The sequence below is a fragment of the Salarias fasciatus genome, chromosome 14, assembly GCF_902148845.1.
Source record: "Salarias fasciatus chromosome 14, fSalaFa1.1, whole genome shotgun sequence".
NCBI lineage: Eukaryota > Metazoa > Chordata > Actinopteri > Blenniiformes > Blenniidae > Salarias > Salarias fasciatus.
Window position 1 is genome coordinate 14684187 of NC_043758.1, and position 20354 is coordinate 14704540.

Genomic DNA, 20354 nt, shown 5'->3' on the forward strand with positions numbered 1-20354 from the left:
TAGAGCGACAACTAGAGCGACGGGCGCTTTCACACCAACCCATTCGGGCCATGCTCGGTCAAAAAACTCTTTCAGGTCGCGCTAAAGTGGGTAGGTGTGAAAACACCCTTAAATAGGGTAGACACAGGTGAGGCACATTAGGGCACTAACGAGGCGGAGACCAGGCAGGAGAACATGAGGAACAGACAAGCAGGTGAGACAGGGCATGCAAAAATGGGAAAACAAAACCAAAACCGGCCCAGAGCGCGACCACATGGCCGGAGGGGCACAGGGCATGACATTAATAAGTATGATTATCTCTTATGTATGCTTCCTTCCAATTACAGTAGGCTGTGAACCACATGTTGATTTAGTTCAACTTTTACTGCTGATTTGAGAGCCCTCCTCACACAAAACCCTCTGTGGGATTCAAACCCTGACCTTACATTCATAAACTCACTGTGTAAACTACCTCCTCAAAGGTTTTAGTTTTCTTCAATCTGGAACTTCAGCATTGCTTGTTACTAGACTAGTAAAATGTAACTCACAATAACTAACAAAGCATTGATGTAATTTTATCCATTCGAATTATATTTTATAGTCAGGAATCATGTCACTTTAGTGACTGCAATGTTCTTCAAAAATGTCTCATTTGATGAATTGCTCAAAAGTCATCTGGTTTAAATCCGACCAAGATAAGTATAGTTTTCCTAACATCAAGGCAAATGCAAATGCAGTTTTTTTTACATCATGCTGAAGGAATAAAAACAGTCAACAACATTGAAAAGTGCTTTTATCATGTAAAATCTTGTTTTATTGGGTTTAAGTTTCACTCCATTAATTATTTTTAAAACATGAGTGGACATTCTGGATATCTGACTTATTTTCTGTATTTTTTTCACTTTTCCAAGCACATAATACACAAATGTACTAACTGCCTGACATGGGAGAGCAGAAATCACAAGTGACATGAAACATGAAAGTATGCCTAATTCTAGGTTATGCTAAATTTAAAAAAAAAAAAGAAAATCCATATTTTTCAGACCAAAAAACCATAAAGAATTCATTGTAATGTAAAGTATTTCCAAAAGGAATATTGTGCTGTGATCTGTGTTTGCTACCTGGCCATCAAATGTTTCTTAGTGTTTTTTTCAGGCCTCAATAGGATGATGAAACACTTGGGAGCAAAAATACAGAGCAGTAATCCATAGCTGGAAGCCAAGATGGCAAAAATCTCCACCGCCACTGCATACTTCCCAGGAGAGCTGATGTAAGCGGGAACAAAGGCCACCCAAACGGCGCAGAAAATCAGCATGCTGAAGGTGATGAGCTTGGCCTCGTTGAAGTTGTCGGGAAGTTTCCGGGCAAGAAAAGCCAAAAGGAGACTGATGCAACCCAGAAGACCAATGTAGCCCAGGACCAGTGAGAAACCCACCACAGAGGACATGTTACATTTCAGGGTTACCTTTAAGCCTGGGATATCCAAGTCAGGCTGAGGAACCGGGGGGCTGAGCGACAGCCAAATAATACATATGATAATCTTGATGAAGGAAAAAAAAGACATTTTATTACTGTTAATCACTCAACATTATAATCTATAAATCATGTTATAAGCACAAATGTCTGACCTGTATACAACTGAAAAAGCATACACTCCCCCGCTGCTGACTTGGCCCAAACCACTTCATCAAAGCTTCAGCGCCGGGACGAGCTGAGCGGAAAGCAGCCAGAACCACAATGGTCTTCATTTGGAGGCAAGAAACACAAAGAACAAAGCTGATCCCAAAGGCGGCCTGCTGGAACCGACAGGACCAGACAGACGGACGACCGATGAACACCAGCGAGCAGAGGAAGCAGAGTTTGAGCGACACGAGCAGCAGGAAGCTCAGCTCTGAGTTGTTGGCTCGTACCTACCAATGACAATATATTTCAAATACATGGGTCTAGAATTTGAACAAAAAGCAAAGCATAGTTTTGCGTTGAGTATAAAAGTTTCCCACCACAGGTGTGTGACGATGCCACAGAAACACTACAAACACAGCTGCTGTCACAGTAGTCCCAACCACAGCCGCTGCTGTAAGAGTGAAACCCAAGGTTTCATTAAAGGACAGGAAATCCAGCTGACGAGGGACACAGGTGGTTCGTTCCACATTGGACCAGAACTCTAACGGACACTGATCACAGTGGAGGGAGCCTAAGAAGGAAAGAGTTGAGAAGAGAGTATGACTGATTCATGAAGTTCTGTGACAGTTAGGCTACGTTCACACTGCAGGGCTTAATGCTCAATTTGGATTTTTTTGTGAAATCCGATTTTTTTGCGAGTTCGTTCACATTTACAATAAAATGCGACTTGTATGTGATCTCCCGTCTGAATGGAATACCACCCAAAAGTGTCCCGCATGTGCAGAAGAGGACATAACGACGTCACGCAGCAGCGCGCTTCAGTGTTTGCGGAACTCACAAACAACATACAGAATCCGTAGCTTTTCAAGTGTCGATGATTTATTTAAGAACTGATCAAACACGTATTCCTACAATTGAATAGTGAGCAATTATTTCAGTGCTGCACTTCTAATCAGCCGCGCCGAGCTCCTTCTGTGTGTGTGTGTGTGAGAGAGAGAGAGAGAGAGAGAGAGAGACAGGGAGTGAGAGAGAGGGAGAGAGATAGGGTGAGAGGGAGAGCGCGTGTGTGGATATTATTAGTATTTTTCCTCCCCGTTGTCCTGGCGCTGCAGAATTTAGCGAATGAGAAGGAAGAGAGCCAAGTTTTTGGCCATGGCATTTTGTGGGGCAGCGGCAGCAACAGAGAAACGCAGCCAGGAGTGGTGGGACAGTGATGAGAGGCTTTAATGATACGGAGTTCAAAAATAATTTTCAGATGACAAGAACTCCCTTAATGTGCGTCTGCGAGCGCCTTTTTTTAACACTCACGGTAAGACACACGTCTTCGGCGCCCCATATCGTGACGTGCAGGTCGGATAAATGCGACCTGGCCGTTCAGACTGAAGTCGCATGGCAAAAGATCAGATACGTATCGGGTTTAGGACCACATGTCCAAGTGGCCTGGGTCGCATTTGAAAAAATCGGATCTGTGTCGTTCAGACTGTCATGAAAAGATCCGATACAGGTCGCATAGGGGCAAAAAAATCGGATTTGGGTCACTTCAGCCTGCAGTGTGAACGTAGCCTTAGTTAGGAGCCTGAAGGCAAAGGTTTTGTGCTGTGTAACATCCTCACCAGATTTGTTGCTGATCTCCCCTTCAGCACAAGGAACACAGTCAAAGCAACAAGTAGGTTTTCCTTTTCTGATGGTCTTTCGAGTGCCTGGTGGGCAGTTCGCAGAGCACTCCGATATCGGCACCTCAATAAGAACCAAAGCGTAGTTAGAGCACAGTGACAGACCTGAAAACACTGCCATTTCTTTATTAACCTGATTGGATCCTGTGTTCCACTGAATCGCTGACTCATTGAGGTGAAGGTCAAATCCATCCACACGTCCAATCTGGACCAGTTTAAATGACCCATCAGGAGTTTTCTGCCAGTTAACAAGGTCATACTTTGCGGGAACATCCGCCCCTTGGAAATAGAAGAGTTCACCTTGTGGGGTGGTGAAGTTCACGCTCTTCAAGTGTTGCAACACCTGTGAAATTCCCGCCAAAAAATACAGAAACTGTGAAATAAAGCTGCAGTCTGTCAACTAATAAAATGCTTGTGATCAATAAATACTTGTAAAACCGTGCTTAGAGAATTCTCGTGCCAAAAATATATTCTTTTCAGTTGTTAATAAGCATGTTTACCTCTATGGGTTTGATGTGTTTTGGAGAGAAACATACTGAGATGTTTTGTCCAGAAGAGCTCTCTCCAGTGGAGCATGAGAGAAGGCTGTGAAGTGCATGAGCCACAGCGTAAACTGCAACATATACATTATAGGTCACCCTCAACTGAGAGGTGTCTGTGAAGAGATTCTGCACTTCCTCCAGGGACTCAGTGCCGCTGCATGGTGGCAGAGAAGCTTTCTTGTCTGCAGGATATTCATTTGAAGAAGCATTTGTGGATGGACTGCAACCAAACTCCTTCTCCCAGAATTCATGCAAAAACCCGTCGTGGGGACGATGAGATGGGTTCAGACTTCTGAGAAAATGTTCAAATCCAGGTACAGGTGCGCTTCGAATTGCAACACCAAGAACTCCACCTGCTACTTTTCTGGTGACCAGACTCTGGAGAAGGTTTCCACTGGTGCTCCAGGCCTCACTGGCCAGAAACAGTCTGTCAGTGACCTTGTGGTAATGAGAAGACACATTCACAATCACAACAAGGTTTAAATGTCACAGGTCTGCAGTGCAATCATTGTGCAATTACAAGTTTTTATCTCAGCTCCTCACATTTAGCTTGTCCAGCTGCAGAAACAGTTCTCTCACAAGTGTATACCAGGAAAATACTAAAATCACTCTGGCAGTGGAAGCTTGAATGGCAAGTGCAGCTCGTCTGGCATCTCTCCCAATGTTTTCTCTTTCAAGAGTTGCGACAAATGCAAGACACACCTCTGCTCCCTGAATCTCCTCCTGAAATACCTGGAATGTCAGTTGGAAAAAAAGAGCACAATGAGAAAAAAGGTTCTAAATAAATATTTTATGAATACAGTAAATTACTTTGAGTGATGTATCACCTTTAATGCCATCTGGCCATACGCATTGTTTTCTATTACTGCCCCAACCCAACTCCAGTTGAAGTGAATGGCAAGATGTGCAAAAGCTCGAGCTTGGTAAACATCACTGGGGATGGTCCTGAAGAAGTTCGGATACTGAAGCCTGTCACTCAGACAGGGACAGCTGGCCAGATAGCTGATCTGAAAGACACATATGATGGCATAATGTGTTTCCAGGATGTCAGATAACAGTTTTATTTCAAATGGGAAAAACAACAAAACAACACACGCACACACAATTCAACAACCCCAGAATAAAAACCAAACTCACCATCGGTACAAAGAGGGAGGCCAGCAGTCTGGAAACTATCTTGCTTGATTGAGTTGTGGCAGAACCAATAATCAACGGAACCAGTGAACTTCCTTCTGACAATGTAATGCATTAAATGAATTTTTGCAAGGTCCTTTAAAAATACATGAATACAATAAACATTGTAAAAGAGAGAGACGGAGAGAGTGAAAAGATATTCATTAGTTCACCTTTTTTGCTTTGGACTTCCTCTCCTTTTCCAGAAGAACAATATAGAGGTTGAGCAGGTCTACAGTTGAAGCTGTCTCCTCCGATCAGTGAGAATGTCGACTTCAGAGACAATGAAGGGATCGCACAATCGTCAAAGATGTGGTAGCCCAGCTTGACACCTGGCAGTAGAGTTCTACTATGATTGATTTCTTCCACTGCAAACAGCATAGCATATATGTACTGCAATGGAAGAACTTGAAAACTGAAAAGATATGAAAAGAACACATTGTGAATTCATCTTTTTTTTTCCTGTCATTGTAATTGAAAAACCAATCAGTCATACCCAGTACAAGGTTTGTTGTGAGGCTGCAGAGTGAAGTCATCGTCTCTTGCTGCAGGTTGATGATGAAGATTGAAGAGCCCGCCGATGACAATATCTCCATCCTGGAACAGGTGTGATCCGCCTGCTGCTCCCCACCGCATGCAAGACATATTCTTAACACACTGCTGTTCTACTCCGTGTGCCGGCTGTTCGACAGCACGCTCCAGCAGGAGCAGGGATGGAGCACAGCAACACCACAGAGCAACGAGCCACAAGATCAATGACATGCTGTTCAGATGTACAGACGGTTAAAACAAACTCAGAATGACGGATATGTTCCTCTCCCTGTAATGAAAATCAACATGTCAAACAAGATGGCACTTTCAAACTGAGCTCAGTTCATCTTGAATTATCTCACACACCACCAACCTTCGTCCAAGCTGTCAAGCCCCCCTCCTCCTCCTGCTGCAGATCAGCTGCACTTGTGAATATTTATAACAGAAGTTCATCTCTTTTCTCAGTATGCCACATGCACACATCCAGAGTTCAGGGAGCAATAGCACAACAACAGCGTAATTACCTGGGATGACATTGTTTCATAAGCCAAAGTAATCCAAATATGACAGAAGTCTGTAGGATGGATAAATGTACATATATGTACATATATATATATATATATATATATATATATATATATATATATATATATATATATATATATATATATATATATATATATATATATATATATATATATATATATATATATGTGTATATTTGGGCTGTCAAATGATTCAAATTTTTAATCAGATTAATCACAGCTTACAAATTAATTAATCACGATCAATCACAATTTAAATAATCACAATTTCCAACTATGTCTGAAATACACCCTTTTCTCCTGTATTGCATTAACAGAAAAATGACAGGACATGATCATATATATTTAACACGAGATGTGTTTTATATTTAAGGCTCCAAATAAAATAAATATTCAAAAAACTAAAACATGCACAACATAACATAATGTCTCTGTGCGTGTGCAGCGCTCTCTCTGCAGTCCCTCTAAAGTTGGCTTTTGGCAGGAGCTACATTTTAAGGTCTGTAACAAATGTAGTATCACAAGAAAAGTAAAACTAAGAGATAGCACACTTTTTTCCTGCACAATTAAACAGGGCATTCTTAGTCAGTGTTCCTTTTAGTGTGGAAAACAGAAAACTGCTTCAACATTTTTTTAATCAAACAAGTAGAATCCATGGGGCCAGCCGGCTTATCTCCCTCCATATTGCTTTCTTCTAATGTTTTGACAAATGAGTTGACACCAGGCCTCCTTTGCCTCCTGTCTGCTGCCCGTCCATGCTTCACATGTCCGTGTGGGTGTGCATTGCGCGTTGGTCCGCGTGACGTAAAAATCGTCATGAATTCCTGTCCGCTAGGGTCCGTGCGGACCGATCCGCGCAGCAGCCAGATTGTAGTATGGGAGAAAGCGCATGCGCATCGGTGGTGCGCGGACACTCCAAAGCAGACGCAGAAACGCGTACATGTGAAGCATGGACGAGCTGAGGCTGAGGTGAGGCTTCTTTTTCTTCTTCTGTTGCTGGCAGCTTGCAGGCAGCTTGCATTCCATGCTGGTGCACTCCCGCCAGCCGCTGGTAGAGGCAAGGCTTGTCATGATGCGCATGCATCAAATTGCGTTAAAAATTTTAATCAGATTATTTACATAAATTAATGAATGCAATTAACACGTTATTTTTGACAGCCCTAATCTTTTCTTGAAGTTCAAATTTCAGAAGGAGATTGAGACATATAACAATAAGAAGGAGAAAGAAAAATCAACGAAACTAAATTATATAAACACATCTAAAGATAACTAAATAACAAAGTATTAAAATGATAAAAGTAAACATGAACTGATTTTAAAAAACAAATTTCTTCATTTAAATTTTGTTGGATTTCCCTTTGCTAAATGTTTGACACTGAAACGGCAAGTTTAATATGTCTTTATAGTATTTATAGTATCTCACGTTTAATATTATTTAAAGGGACTTAAGGCAACTTTTCAAAATTTACCTCAGTGCTGCCGCGATAGGTGCTGCGGATAACTGCAGCCACCAGCCAAGGCGGCACGGGAGCGCGCACAAACATTTTACAGAATGTCCGGCTTCACAGCACTGCACCAGGGATGCTCCTGCTGTTTACTACATCGCGGATTACTGCAGGACCACAGCGCATATTATGTGATTTTTGTAAGCATCCATTTTCACTCCCAAATGCAGCTGAAGTTCCCTCCATGAATCAAACGCATATCCAATATTTATTCGGGTGCCTGCCCGGCTTCGGTCATTTTTATCATTTATTTTTTTGACTCACGAGATAACGCTGACAATAGGGCTGCGTTAAACGATTACTTTTGTAATCGATTAATCTAGGAAATAGTTATTCGATGCATTGATTAATCTAATGATTCATTTTTAAATCCGTCGCGGAGCTCCTCTCCACCTCCGTGGTTATGCGGCGGGTCCCTGCACGCTCCGCGGCCAGCACAGAGCACGTCTCCGCCCGGTAGCAGAGATCCGGAGCTCTCCCGTCAGCCTCCGTGGGGCAGCTCCACTCGGCCCGTGGAAGCCGCGGCCTGCTTCACGCGCCTCCGTGGAGCAAGCCGCGGCGCGGCAGCTCCGGATCTCCGCTCCCGGGCGGAGACGCGCTCTGTGCCGGCTGCGGAGCGCGCGGGGACCCGCCGCATAACCACGGAGGCGCGTGAAGCAGGCCGCGGCTGCTGGAGCTCTCCCGTCGCCGCCGTGGAGCAGCTCCGGGCCGTTTCCCCAATCGGCCCCAACTCAGCAGGGAGCGCTGCTGAGACTGGCCGCCTGTGAGTGCTTTGGGACGGGGAAGGGGCTCACGCATCACCCGCTGCTTGCTGAGGACAGCAGAGACATCCTGTCACGTCTCAAGAGCCGCTATATTTGTCGCTAGTTACTTTTGACAACAAAAGTCGAAAAGAGGCTTTGGAAAGTTGCCATATTTAGCGAGAAAGTCACCAAGTTGGCAACACTGCCCGCCCCTGATCCCAGCAGTGTTTGAGTCCGTGTCCACGGCAGCCATGTTCTTCCTGTTCGGCAGCGCGCATACAGCGTCAATTTACGTCACATCCCCACGATTGCACGGGAAATTCAGACCCCGAACAGCAACAAATTATTTGGCACACAGCCTGTATAAGGCAACGGACATATACGCGGATTGGCCTGTTATTTTAGGTTTTTAATGCTTCACGACCCATTAGCATTGAATAAAGTGGAAATGCATGTGTAGTTTTTCACAAATCTTGCCTTAAGTCCCTTTAATATTGAACAGCACAAATTAAGTCTCAGTAAATGACAACAGTTAAAAGATTGAAGGTTCACCATGTGTTACACTTTTTCAACACTCAGTGCTTTCAAGATTTGTCAAAACAAAAAAAAAAAAGTGCAAAAAAAGCTTTTAAAACACAACCAGCACTCTGGAAGAGAGTTTAAAAAACCCACACACAAAACCTGAATATAAACAACCCAGTTCCACTCAAATTTGTGTAACACCTGGTTGTCCAGAATAGAAAAACATAGTCATTTTACAAAAAATGCTCTCACATGGGCATGTTTTGTCTGTCTTCTGCTTTTGAATTGTATATACATTCAGTTGTGTGTCCTGAAGTTATTCCCACTGAAAAGCACACAAATTGGAAAGAAACTGAGTTGTTATTAGCAGTTGTGTGGTAGGAGGTTGGTTTTTAATTAACTTTATTGTAACAATCACATTGGTCATTACATCTCTTCCAAAGCCTTTATGTACAAATGAACCAGGAGAAATCAGAGCAGCATGGATGTGTGAAAATTATAGTTACTAAACTTAACTACAGTTCTACGAGTGTGTGCGTGCCCACCTACGGGCTTCACTATTGGTACTCTCCCTGGCGCCAGTCAGACACTGAGACAGATCAAAATAGCTGATGCGCCAATCCCGCTCACTCGCTGGCACACTGCCCCGCCCCTCACCAAGGGGATATAAGCAGCTCGAGTGCACACAACTTTCTTCTTCTGAACAGCCCAGGAAAAACGGAAGCAGGCCAGCTGGGATTGCAGGTAGGTGGGCACGCACACACTCTTTGAACTGTAGTTACGTTTAGTAACTGTAATTTCTACTTCGTGTGGTGCTTAGCCCACCTATAGGCTTCGCTATTGGTACACTACCAAGGCAGAGGCCGTAGGGATAAATGTACCCCCAGCTGGACAGGCTGACAAGATTAACACAGAAAGGAAGCAGGTAGGCTGTACTTCCAGTACCACGGTCCCACGGGGGAACTACATGCCTGGGGGGAGGCCTCAGTCAACACGCCCCTCGCAGAAACCACTTCACCAGCGGGTGACTGTGCTCTGAAAAACCCCTAAAACCTTTGTGGCCCATCATGATGGCCGATGCAAACACCGCGAGGGTGGATGCAGCGCGACTGCTATCCAGCAAAGCCTGCAGAAATTCCAGCACCCCACTGACGGTGCAGGAGCCAGGGTCCAGACCCCGCTTCGAACACCACGACGCGAAAAGGCGCCACCGAGACCTGCAAGCCTTGAAAGTAGAGGGAGCCCTGGCACTCTGGATGGTGGACACCACAGCCGGGGGGAGATCTATTCCAACTAGTCTCACCCTCTCATCATCCAGGCCAGGAGGCTCCTGCCCAGTATGGGGTGGGACCAAAGGGCGCCCCCTGCCTGTAGTAGGGCATCGGGTTCATCGGGGATCGGCCAAGGATCCTCAACTGCCAACTGAACCAGGTCCGGGAACCACCTGGCGCTCGGGGTGTCCGGGGTCAACACTAGAACGTGGAGGCCCTACACCCTCACCCTGCGCAGCAAAGGGGTCAAGAGGCGGGTCGGAGGGAAGGTGTACAGGAGGCACGAAGGCCAGACCCTGTGAGCCAAGACGTCTACCCCAAGAGGGGGTTCGTCTGACGACCTGAGCGAGAACCAGAGTGGGTACTGTGCGTTGTCTGTACTGGCGAAAAGGTCTGCCACCGGGTGGCCGAACCTGTGCCAAAGTCTGACTGCTACTCGGGGCGACAGGCTCCACTCGTCGGGGAGTGGACCTCCCCGAGACATTCTGTCCGTGCTGACGTTGAGAACCCCGGGCACGTGTCGAGCTCTCAGAGAGGACAGGTGCCGGTCCCTCCAGAACAGGATCTCCGCCGCCATGCGATGCAAAGAGGGAGATCTTGTCCCTCCCTGTCTGTTCAGGTCAGCTACCACCGCGGTGTTGTCTGACCTGACCAATGCATGACTGCCCTGCAGTCTGGGCTGGAAATGGAGCAACACCCGCTGCACCGTAGTCATTTCCAGTACATTGATGTGAATGGGTGTGGAGTCCAAGGCACCGCCCACTGCGAGGTGGCCTAGAGTGCCTCCCCAACCTGCGAGAGACGCATCTGTGAACACCTCGATGTGATGCGAGACACAGCTAATCGGGACTCCCTGCTGGAGAAGAATCAGATCCAGCCAGAACAGGAGTTCCTCTCGCGCCTTGAGCGGGACCGAGACCCTCCTGAGTCTGTCCCACATCCCCGAAAGGCGGATGCGACTGAAACATCGTTGGAGCCTGCACATGTGCAGAAGGCCCAAGCGAACCATGGGGTGGGCTGCAGCCATCATCCCCAGAATGGTCCTGACCAGGTGGACCTGAACCGCGGGTGACGCTGTCAGGAACCTTAGGAGTGACAGGAGAGAGGCTGCCTCTCTTCGGAAAGGCGAGGCGTCATGTTGAGAGCATCCAGCTCAAAGCCCAGATAAGCCATCTGCTGAGCTGGAATAAGTGCACTTGTCCCTGTTCACCACGAACCCCAGAAGCTCGATGTGGTGCAGGACCAGGGCCATGTGCTCCACGGCCTCCCGACGAGAGGGCCCTTGCATCAGCCAGTCGTCAATGTAGGTGAGGATCCTCAGACCCCGATGACGGAGAGGCTCCAGCGTGGCCTTGACACACTTGGTGAAGGTGCGTGGAGCGAGAGAGTAGCCGAAGGGGAGACGGTTGTACTGGAAGCACCGATCCCCCACGGCGAATTTGAGGAACTTCCTGTGCCTCTTCAGAATGGGGATGTGAAAATAGGCGTCCGAGAGATTGACAGACGTCATAGCAATACCCGGGGCGGATGCACTCCAGGAGGTGTCTGACCGTCAGCATGCGGAACCTCCTGGTGGCCATGTGGGTGTTCAGGACCCTCAGGTCCAGAATGGGTCTCACTCTTCTCCTTTTCTTGGGGAACAGGAAATAAGGGGAGTAAAAGCCCAAGTGTGCCTCCTCCGCGCTCAACTCCGTTACTGCGCCCCGGCATAGGAGTGAGGCCACCTCCCCCTCGAGAAGCGGCAGCCCCCCAGGGGAATGAGAGCCACATGCAGAGGATTCCATTGAAGGGAGGCGGGCAACATGCAAACTGCAGAGCTTAACCGCATCTCAGCGTCCTGGAGAGCCAGGGTGAGAGCGGACCCAGCATCTCACACCATGGCAGGAAATGAAGCGTCAGTGGTTGAACCACATTCACGTCTGAAGGTGATGGCCCGCCCGTGCTCCCAGCAATGGGAGGTGGGGGGCCCCTTACGAAAGGGCTGTGGACGGTGTGGCTCAAGGGGCAGCGAAGAAGGCGACCTCGGGGCCGCTCTCCGGTGCTCAACAGTCGTCGAAGCCAGTGAAGGGGGTGTGGATCCAAGGCACCTCGGACCGCCCGCCCCACTGGTGATCCTGGCGTCCGAGCGCTTGACAGCGGGGACGCCAGCCAACATGGCCCTGGCACCATAAAACCCTGCTTTGCTCCCTCAGGAAAGCAAGGCCAGAGGCACCAAGAAAAAGGCACCGGAAGGGCACGCTCTGCACTCGCCACTGAGCAGTGGGGAGACAACATAAGCGGGGGGGCATCAGACCCTCCCCAGGAGGACAGCCTGGGACGCTTAGGGACCGATGCCACATCACTAGAGGCATCCCTCTTGTACATCATTAGGGCGCCGGCGGCCCGGGCAAGTGTGAGAAGACCCTCGTCGACTGATGCCGGTGGGAGGGGGTTGCTGCTGCCGTCCACCCGGCCTGGCGGTGTTGGCGCAGCGTGACGCGGAGGATGCGGCTCGGTGGAATGCCGGGGGCGCCCGGTCGCGGTTGACGCAACCTGGGCTGCTCAACCGTCACGAGACTCCTGGCGGCAGGGGTCCGCCGCAGGTGGGCCGGCAGTCATTGAGGCAGGCGGGCCCGATTCACCGTCACGCTCCGCTCACCCCAGCGAGGCGGGCGTGATGCAGTGTGCCTGTTGATATTCGTCAATGCAGTCGGGGCGTCTGGCCGCACACACAGCGGCACTGGCCGCCCTGATACCCCCCTGACACAAGGCGGCGAGGGGCTCCCACAGGATTGAAGGCCAGCGTGGAAGAGGGGGTGCCGGTGCTGGGCGCAATGCGCCCCTCTCGTTAGGGAGTGGCGTGTGGGCAGGAACTACGCTCTTGAGAGGACGCAGGGCATGAGACCGCTGCTGCGGCCCTCACGGCCCCGGTGTCCCTCAGTCCATGATGGCCTGGGGCCTCCCAGGCCGTCGTGGAGGTGGGGGAACTAACGCTGGGTCCGACACGCTCCTGGCGTGAGGACGCCGCATGAAGCGAACGGTTGTGCTCTTTAGAAATGGTGGGATGTGTGACTGTTGTCACAACAACGCCGGCGGCCTGGGAGCTACAATGCCGAACAGTGGCAGGAAACCTCCGACGGAGCGGGCACATCAGTGGAGAAGATGCCGCGGCCACACTCTGCACGGCCCTGCGGCACGAGTGTGATAAAGGATTGCTGCTCTTTAGAGACGCCAGAATCTCCGGGTGCCGCCACAACCTCATCACTCGCCTCGACACTCCACTTTATCTGACAGCGGAGGGAGGCCGGTGAGGGAAGACGAGAGCTCAGCCAGGCTTGACATGGGTCTGCCATGCGAGCGCAGCGAGGAAGGAGGAATTGCTGCTCTTTAGAGATGCAATAATAATAATAATAATAATAATAATAATACATTTAATTTTACAGCGCCTTTCTAAACACGCAAGGACGCTTTACAATGACTTGGAAACAAAATACAAAAAGGAAACAACAGACAAAACACAAAAATTAAAAAGAAAGAATGAAGTTACAGATGATAGGCAGATTCAAACAGATGAGTTTTGAGTCTGGATTTAAATTGAGGCATAGAGTCGATGTTGCGGTTGTCAGGTGGGAGAGAGTTCCAGAGTCAAGGAGCAGAGCGGCTGAAAGTTCTGCTCTCCATAGTGCTGAGGCGGGCGGAGGGTACAGAGAGATGGAGAGAGGAGGAAGATCTGAGGGAATGTGAGGGAGTGGCAACGTGAATGAGATTCAGACAGATGGGGGGGCGAGGTTGTGGATGGCTTTAAATGTAAACAGAAGCATCTTGAAGATGATCTGGAATTTGACAGGGAGTCAATGGAGCTGCTGGAGGATGGGGGTGATGTGGTCAAAGGAAGGGGTTTTGGTGACAATGCGAGCTGCTGAGTTCTGGACCAGTTGGAGCTTATGGAGGGATTTGTGGGGGACACCAAAGAGGAGTGAGTTGCAGTAGTCGAGGCGGGAGGTGACGAGGCTGTGGATCAGGATGGCAGTGGTCTGAGGGGTGAGTGGTCCGGATGGCGATGATTCTCGGGCCGGCTTGTCCATGAACTTTCCTTAATTCTTGAAATCTTGAGTCTTGAGTCTTGAGCTTCTAAGATCAGTTTCGAGGCTGAGAAAGAAGAAGGAAGTTGTGCGCACTCAAGCTGCTTATATCCCTTTGGTGAGGGGCGGGGCAGTGTGCCAGCGCGTGAGCGGGATTGGCGTGTCAGCTTTTTTGATCAGTCTCAGTTTCTGGCTGGTGCCAGGAAGAGTACCAATAGTGAAGCCCGTAGGTTGGCTGAGCACCACATGAAGTAGAACCACAATGTAAACTATTACGCTAATGAGCAACCCTGTCTTAAATCCACTGAAGTTTAAACTGAAAGCTTTGCATAACATAAAGCTGGGCAATGGTGAAAGGATCAACATTCTCATTTCAGAGAAAGAAAATATCCTGTATGAGTACAGCTTGGGCTGGGAGGGCCAGATGCATGTACTCCATGTGTGTGTATGTGGTATGGTGTGGGTTTTTCAGTACTTCCTCCCAAAATGCAAAAACACGTGTTAGAGTTCCATTTGAGACCAAATTGCCAGTAGATGAACAACTCTCTCTCTCTCTCTCTCTCTCTCTCTCTCTCTCTCTCTCTCTCTCTCTCTCTCTCCACACACACACACACACACACACACACACACACACACACACACACACACACACACACACACACACACACACACACACACACATGATGGGATAGCCACATCATAACCCAGTGTAAAAGCAGTGTGAAAAATGGATGCAATTACTGTAATTAGGATTAATTCTAAGTTCTGGGAAAAAATGGGAAAACAAAACCAAAACCGGCCCAGAGCGCGACCACATGGCCGGAGGGGCACAGGGCGTGACATTAATAAGTATGATTATCTCTTACGTATGCTTCCTTACAATTGCAGTAGGCTGTGAACCACATGTTGATTTAGTTCAACTTTTACTGCTGATTTTACAGCCCTCCTCACACAAAGCCCTCTGTGGGATTCAAACACTGACCTTGCTGTCCTAAAATCACTGTATAAACTACCTCCTCAAAAGTTCCCTTTAGTTTTCTGCTATCTTTAACTTCAGCATTTGCTTGTCATTAGACGATTAAAATGTAACTCACAATAACTAACAAAGCATTTATGTAATTTTATCCATTTGAATTATATTTTATAATCAGGAATTCAAACAGTGTCACTTTAGTGACTGCAATGTTCTTCAGAAATGTCTCATTTGATGAATTGCTCAAAAGTCATCTGGTTTAATTCCGACCAAGATAAATACAGTTTTCCCAACATCAAGGCAAATGCAAATGCAGTTTTTTTTACATCATGCTGAAGAAATAAAAACAGTCGACAACATTGAAAAGTGCTTTTATCATGTAAAATCTTGTTTTATTGGGTTTAAGTTTCACTCCATTAATTATTTTTAAAACATGAGTGGACATTCTGGATATCTGACTTATTTTCTGTATTTTTTTCACTTTTCCGAGCACATAATACACAAATGTACTAACTGCCTGACATGGGAGAGCAGAAATCACAAGTGACATGAAACATGAAAGTATGCCTAATTCTAGGTTATGCTAAATTAAAAAAAAAAAAGAAAATCCATATTTTTCAGGCCAACAAACCATAAAGAATTCATTGTAATGTAAAGTATTTCCAAAAGGAATATTGTGCTCTGATATGTGTTTGCTACCTGGCCATCAAATGTTTCTTAGTGTTTTTTTCAGGCCTCAATAGGATGATGAAACACTTGGGAGCAAAAATACAGAGCAGTAATCCATAGCTGGAAGCCAAGATGGCAAAAATCTCCACCGCCACTGCATACTTCCCAGGAGAGCTGATGTAAGCGGGAACAAAGGCCACCCAAACGGCGCAGAAAATCAGCATGCTGAAGGTGATGAGCTTGGCCTCGTTGAAGTTGTCGGGAAGTTTCCGGGCAAGAAAAGCCAAAAGGAGACTGATGCAACCCAGAAGACCAATGTAGCCCAGGACCAGTGAGAAACCCACCACAGAGGACATGTTACACTTCAGGGTTACCTTTAAGCCTGGGATGTCCAAGTCAGGCTGAGGAACCGGGGGGCTGAGCGAAAGCCAAATAATACAGATGATAATCTTGATGAAGGAAAAAAAAAAACATTTTATTACTGTTAATCACTCAACATAATCTATAAATCATGTTATAAGCACAAATGTCTGACCTGTATACAACTGAAAAAGCATACACTCCCCCGCTGCTGACTTGGCCCAAACCACTTCATCAAAGCTTCAGCGCCGGGACGAGCTGAGCGGAAAGCAGCCAGAACCACGATGGTCTTCACTTGGAGGCAAGATACACAAAGAACAAAGCTGATCCCAAAGGCGGCCTGCTGGAACCGACAGGACCAGACAGACGGACGACCGATGAACATCAGCGAGCAGAGGAAGCAGAGTTTGAGCGACACGAGCAGCAGGAAGCTCAGCTCTGAGTTGTTGGCTCGTACCTAAACATAAAATTTGAGATATTAATTTAGAGCCATAAAAAAACAAAGAATTATGCTAAATTAGACGAGGTGTCTTAAACAAACATGAGCAAGCCATGACAAATATGTATATTTAGAAAGCTCGAGATCATGCTGTCTTTGTAAATAAAATAAAATAGAAATTAAATGTAGTGATGGACTGGTGGCTTGTGCAGGGTGAACCCTGCCTTCACTGCTAGTTCAGATTGGCTCCCTGTACAGAATAAAAGTGTTATGAAAGATTGATGAATGGAAACTTTGTATTAAGTAATTTTGCGAAAGCTAAATCCAATACACAGAGATTGCAAAGCCGCACGTTGCCTCAGAAGCGCATGTTGCAGACTGAAAGTCTCACCATCGGAGTTTGACGGAAATGAATGAACACCATAAACACAGCAGTTGTGACTGTGACACCAGAAACAGCCAGAGCAGTGAGGGTGATGCCCAGGGTTTCCTCAAAGGAGAGGAAATCCAGCTGACGTGGGATGCAGGTCGTTCGTTCAGCATTCGACCAGAACTCAGGTGGACACCGCTCACAGTGGAGGGAGCCTGCGGGAAGCAGATTGGAAAGGAAGGTGTGTATAAACTGAAAGTATAATCTGAAGTGAAGGTGCACTCAGTGAATACTACAGACTATTGAAGTGTCAGAAACATTTCCAAATATGGGTCACCGTATTTTGTTTACCGGTTGTATTGCTAATTTCTCCATCAGCACATGGGATGCAGTCAAAGCAGCAGATGGGTTCTCCTTTCCTGTTTGCCTTCCGAGTGCCTGGAGGACAGCTTTCACTGCACACCGAAACAGGAACCTGTAGTGAAAAAAATAATGAAAAATGACCAAAGCATAATTTGTGTTGTGAAAAAATAATTTAGCAGAAAACTTTGTGTTTGTTTGAGGCAGCTTCTTTCTGTCTTTATTAACCTGATTGGATCCTGTGTTCCACTGAATCGCTGACTCATTGAGGTGAAGGTCAAATCCATCCACACGTCCAATCAAAACCATTTTCAATTTCCCATCAGCAGTTTTCTGCCAATTGACAAGGTCGTACTTTGCGGGAACGTCCGCCCCTTGGAAGTAAAACACTTCCCCTTGTGGTGTGGTGAAGTTTACTCTGTTCAGGTGCTCCATGAGCTGAAAGTAAATCATTATTTTTTAGAATTCTGGGAATAGAAAGTACGCTTACTTTGACTAAACAAAAGCATGTTTACCTTTCTAGGCTTGATGTGTTTTGGAGAGTAACAGGCAGAGATGTTTTGTCCAGAAGAGCTCTCTCCATTGGAGCATGAGAGAAGGCTGTGAAGTGCATGAGCCGCAGCGTAAACGGCAAGATACACATTATAGGTCACCCTCAACTGAGAGGTGTCTGTGAAGAGATTCTGCACTTCCTCCAGGGACTCAGTGCCGCTGCATGGTGGCAGAGAAGTTTTCTCTGGTGAACTGTTTGCAGGGAATTCATTTGAAGAAGCATTTATGGATGGACTGCAACCAAACTCCTTCTCCCAGAATTCATGCAAAAACTCGTCGTGGGGACGATGAGATGGGTTCAGACTTCTGAGAAAATGTTCAAATCCAGGTACAGGTGCGCTCCGAATTGCAACACCAAGAACTCCGCCTGCTACTTTTCTGGAGACTGGGTTTTGGAGAAGGTTTCCACTGGTGCTCCAGGCCTCACTGGCCAGAAACAGTCTGTCAGTGACCTTGTGGTAATGAGAGGACACGTTCACAATCACAACAAGGTTTAAATGCCACAGGTCTGCAGTGCAATCATTGTGCAGTTACAAGTTTTTATCTTAGCTGCTCACATTTAGCTTGTCCAGCTGCAGAAACAGTTCTCTCACGTCTGTATACCAGGAAAATACTAAAATCACTCTGGCAGTGGAAGCTTGAATAGCAAGTGCGGCTCGTCTGGCATTTCTCCCAATGTTTTCTCTTTCAAGAGTTGCGACAAATGCAAGACACACCTCTGCTCCCTGAATCTCCTCCTGAAATACCTGGAATACATACAATTGAAATATTCATGTAGTCAGATATCATCTTGAGTAATTTCCATTGACACAAATACATTGGGCCCACCTTAACTGCCATGTAGCCATAGTCATTGTTTGCTATCACAGCTCCAATCCAGGTCCACTTAAAGCGAATAGCAAGTTGGGCAATAGCCCGTGCCTGATAAATGTCACTGGCCATTGTTCTGAAGAAGTTAGGAAACTGGAGTCTGTCACTCAGACAGGGACAGCTGGCCGTGTAGCTCATCTAAAAGATAAGAAAACTACGCATATGAACAATGCATAGAAATGCCAATAGACTGTCAGAGAGTGCCCCTGATCAAGTATTCTGCATTAAGTCATAAATATAAACAGTGTCTAATTGTGATGGATATGCATTGCGTATGTTCATACATATAAATCAGATCAAATTTTAGTGACCAAATAATAAAGTTAATAATGAAATACAACTTTTTTCTCCCCACATTTCACTTCAAGTCCACTACAATCAGTAATGGAGAGAAAAAAGTGTATAGCTTAAACAATTTAAAATAAATTTTACATTGAGGGTTAAAGGCTTCATGATTTCTCTTTGGACTTCAAAGAAACTCACTAATGGTACAGAGAGCGGTGCCAGGATTCTTGAGAGTATCTGAGCATTTTTGGATGAGGAGCCTCCAATGATCAGAGGAACAGACTGGTGTCCTGCTGACACACAGAAAGGAAAGTCTTCAAATTAACACAAAGCTTTCGACATATTTACAAGAAGCACGTAAATCAGGTCATTGCACAGCTACATTTACCACCTCTTTTTTCAAAATGCTCCTCAATGTTGCTGGGCAGAGCTGCTGCATCACAGCTGATGCTGTCTCCTCCAACCAGAGACAGAGCTGCCTGAATAGCCCACGGAGGGAGAGCACAGCTGTCACGGATATGGTAACCCAGCTTTACACCAGGCAGCAAAGTTTTACTGCGATTGATTTCCTCCACTGCAAACACCATCGCATAAATGTATTGCAATGGGAGATTTTCCAAACTTGAAAGAGAGGGAACAAGAGAAATCTTTATCAATATTGAATAAAGAGGCAATTTTGTAATCACATCAAAACTACTGAAATACTGTAAAAAACAAAACAAAACACACACACACACACACACACACACACACACACACACACACACACACACACACACACACACACGCACACAAAAATAAATAAAAACAATAAAACAAAGGACAGCAAATTGTGGGTCTTGTTTTCATCAAACATATACAGAGGACTTCAGTGTTACCCAGTGCACGGTTTGTAGTCTGATCGCAGAGTGAAGTCTTGATTCAGAGCTGGAGGACGGAAACGGAGATTAAAGAGTCCACCGATTATTACATCTCCATCCTGGAACAATCCATTGTCCCCTGGATTATTCCACTGAGAACAAACCAATGCCTGGCCACCCTGCAGTCCCACCCAGAGCCCCGGCTGTCTGACCGCAAACCCCATGAGGAGCAGGGATGGAGCATGGTATGGCCACAGGGTGAAGAGACAGGAGAACCAAGACATGGGTGGAACGCCTCAGACACTGAAAAACGTGCACAAAAACAAAACAACTTCTGAAAACAACATGCAGTATTGCAAAATGAAGAAATATCAGTAAACATAGCAGTTTTCTGAATTCAAAGATCAGATTGGATAAATTGAACATTAAACATTTAAGATATCCTCAA

The 20354-nt window shown here is 46.5% G+C and overlaps 2 protein-coding genes across 2 annotated transcripts; both read right to left on the reverse strand.

Moving 5' to 3' along the window:
* Positions 1 to 1096: 1096 nt before the first annotated feature.
* On the reverse strand, positions 1097 to 5635 carry LOC115400758 (extracellular calcium-sensing receptor-like). Its single transcript, XM_030108778.1, has 11 exons — positions 5487 to 5635; positions 5164 to 5405; positions 4955 to 5046; positions 4645 to 4824; positions 4361 to 4549; positions 3776 to 4255; positions 3409 to 3618; positions 3216 to 3339; positions 1980 to 2173; positions 1608 to 1889; positions 1097 to 1519 (listed from the first exon to the last, which is right to left on the reverse strand). The coding sequence occupies exons 1-11, from the start codon at positions 5633 to 5635 to the stop codon at positions 1097 to 1099; spliced, it is 2565 nt and encodes an 854-aa protein (XP_029964638.1).
* Positions 5636 to 15836: 10201 nt separating this feature from the next.
* Positions 15837 to 20091, reverse strand: LOC115400317 (extracellular calcium-sensing receptor-like). Its single transcript, XM_030108116.1, has 11 exons — positions 19925 to 20091; positions 19435 to 19667; positions 19245 to 19339; positions 18720 to 18899; positions 18449 to 18637; positions 17855 to 18343; positions 17568 to 17777; positions 17331 to 17454; positions 17001 to 17194; positions 16346 to 16627; positions 15837 to 16259 (listed from the first exon to the last, which is right to left on the reverse strand). Exons 2-11 carry the CDS (start codon positions 19631 to 19633, stop codon positions 15837 to 15839), a joined length of 2385 nt encoding a protein of 794 aa, XP_029963976.1. The 5' UTR covers positions 19634 to 19667; positions 19925 to 20091.
* Between the last annotated feature and the right edge of the window lie 263 nt (positions 20092 to 20354).